Here is a 2,818-nt window from a genome sequence, read left to right as displayed (position 1 = left end):
AAAATAATGCAACAGATGGAAGTTTTAGGAGAACTTTATAACTACGCTAATCCAATGTTTGAGAAAGAGCCTTTAGACAAACCCAATGTCATGGCGTGTCATGATTATCTAAGCGCTTGTCACAAAGTTTTTGAAACTGGATTACTGTCCGGGGAAAGAGTTTACGACCTGCAATCAGCTCCGATAAAATCTATGCTAGATGGATTAAGTTACTTCGAAGAATGGGCTTCCGAAAGAACCGCTGATCGAGAACGAATGACTAATAACCGCAAGTTCCTCGCGTGGCAAACTTTTGAACTCTTACGAATTTCAGTCTTTGGATTCATTGACTATGTTAAAGATTTCATTGCTCGTCATCCAAACCGATACATATATCCTGTAAGGATAAATGGTTCCGCAGTGGAAACCCTATTTAGTCAAATGAAGTACGTAACAGCCAGTAAACTTTCTAGTATAAATTACCGTAGTGCTCGACGAGCCATTTTAATTAAATCAAGCTCAAAAACATCCCAAAATGCTGAAGCTTGTTATCGTAAAGTTAATCTGAATGTTTCTGACCAATAAATATTTGAACACATTTTAATTGAAACGTCTTTTATTATTGCACATCGTTTTCCTTTAAAGGGAGGGTGAAAAGGAAAATAAAGATCCGCATAGTGAAACATCCAGGAAGTATCTACGAATGATTTTAAAATTCAAATTAGTTTCAGATTTCATCGATAACTTGAAACAAGACCCTCGGACCAATCGCGTAACTCCCTGCCTTCTTCTTAATAACATTCCTGTGGCAACAGTACATCCTGGATGTTTCACTATGCGGATCGGTCTTATACTTAGGTGAAGAATCGAAAAACAAATCACTTTATTTTCCTTTTCACCCTCCCTTTAAAGGGAGAATGAAAGTATCTGGCAACAATTATTGTATTGTTATCGTAGATATTATCACATTTTACATGGTTTCGTGATATTATCAAAATAAACAGGAACTAAACTTCAATTAGAGGAACTAATTAACAAATATCAACATTGTTGCACTTTAGGATGGACTTAGTATTAATTATTGCATTTTATGTACGAGTTAATAACATCCTTTAACGTTGAAACTTTTATCACTAAAGAGTATCACATATTTTTAAAATTTACGATATTATCACATTAAACAGGTACTACAATTAAGTAGGAGGAACTAGTGAGACAGTGAATATTTTAACTTTACAATTAGATTTGTACTTTGATGCTACTGATAAACGTATTAATCGTAACTATAATCAACGCATAGTTTCTTTTTAATAGTTCTTCCAGATCTTGAGACATTTGGATTTTGCACATTACCAGATATTGACGTATTGCACATATAATTTTGACTTTTTTTATTCAGTGTATTTTCATTTTTGTCGGGGTTTTTCACTTCGAAGCTATCAACCATGGACTCTAACGACATTGATAGTTTCTTCATATTTATTCTTCTTCTTTTAATCACAGTCTTCATTAAAGGCATGGTGGGGCTGCTAATGATTTTGCTGCAATCAGTGTTTTTGGGCGTAGCATGTTCCGGGTTTAATGACGTTGACGTACAGGAGTTATTCGCCTCGGGAGCTGTACTGACTTTAGAGGTTTCACTTTTCAATGGAGATTTCATCACCTTTGGTTCTGACTTTTTAATTCCTGTCTTTTTATTTTTCAATGGAGATTTCTTCACCTTTGGTACCGACGATTCAATTCTGGTCTTTTTATTTTTCAATGGAGATTTCTTTACCTTTGGTTCTGACTTTTTAATTCCTGCCTTTTTTGATTTATTTTTCATTCCGTACAACATGCATCTCAAAGTTTGACCACCCAAGCCTCTTCTTACTTTTTTCTCATTTCTTTCTCGAATTGCTGCTCGGACCAAATCTGACATTTTAGCATGTACAAGTTTCCGTTGGAAGACAACTCTAAATTCTTCCAGTTGCTTTTCAGTGAAACCAGATTCTATAACCTCCTGGATTTCCTTAATGATGTTGTGAAATTGGGCTTTGAATGTTTCGTCAGACCTTACGCTTTTTGCTGTCTCCTCTGAAACCAAGAATTAACGCTAATAACGTTTAAAACAAACTAATACCAATAATACATACTGATAGCTTTTCCGGGATAGGGACTCTGTGCCCATACTCGATATTCTTCAACCACTTTAGTTATTATTCGTGTGACGTATGGTATAAAAGTCTCATTTGCTATAAACAAGCCTCCCTTATTTATCCGCGTTGTAGCTGGTGGGATATTTTTAATTTTTTTAAAATTTCCAATGGCAAGGGCAATTTGGTAATTTGTTAAGGCTTCTGCATGTTGTTTAGGGGTCAGCTTTCTTGGTTGGTTCTGTCTTGACAGCTGGATACCTTTTTTATTGGCTTTCCAAATTTCCCCTAACACTCCCCCAACAATACGGTTCATGCTATATAAGCGATCTGTTTTTAAATGTCGAAGTTTGACTTTTTGAGCAGCTTCAAGAGTAATGTCTGAACTATAAGAACGCTTCTTCTTAAAGAATCTTTCCACTTTATTGTCCACATTTTCTTCTATATCTTGAATTCTTTTCCTTCTCGCTCTTACGTCTAACACCTTCCAACCAATCCAGTGAATTACGTTCAACAGTTCAGAAAAACAGCTAAGTTCGTAAATAATTACTGGGGAAACACCATTTTCTCCATGTACTAATTGATAAAGCCATTTACTCCAAGAATGTAAAAACGTAGAATATTCCCCGTGAGCATCACCTTCATGTTTCGAAATCAACAAACTATATTGAGTGTTCATATTTTCTAATAGTTCTTTTAAACTC

At 35.2% G+C, this 2,818-nt stretch overlaps 1 protein-coding gene across 1 annotated transcript; it reads right to left on the bottom strand.

The window, feature by feature from the left end:
• Positions 1–811: 811 nt before the first annotated feature.
• Positions 812–1,900, bottom strand: LOC149665117 (uncharacterized). Its single transcript, XM_089842081.1, has 2 exons — positions 1,757–1,900; positions 812–1,699 (listed from the first exon to the last, which is right to left on the bottom strand). The coding sequence occupies exons 1-2, from the start codon at positions 1,898–1,900 to the stop codon at positions 1,253–1,255; spliced, it is 591 nt and encodes a 196-aa protein (XP_089698207.1). The 3' UTR covers positions 812–1,252.
• Between the last annotated feature and the right edge of the window lie 918 nt (positions 1,901–2,818).

The sequence above is a fragment of the Phalangium opilio genome, unplaced genomic scaffold (assembly GCF_054372755.1).
Source record: "Phalangium opilio isolate 3A_F unplaced genomic scaffold, DU_Popi_V2 ptg000061l_1, whole genome shotgun sequence".
NCBI classification, from domain to species: domain Eukaryota; kingdom Metazoa; phylum Arthropoda; class Arachnida; order Opiliones; family Phalangiidae; genus Phalangium; species Phalangium opilio.
This window is presented reverse-complemented; position numbering and strand designations above follow the sequence as displayed.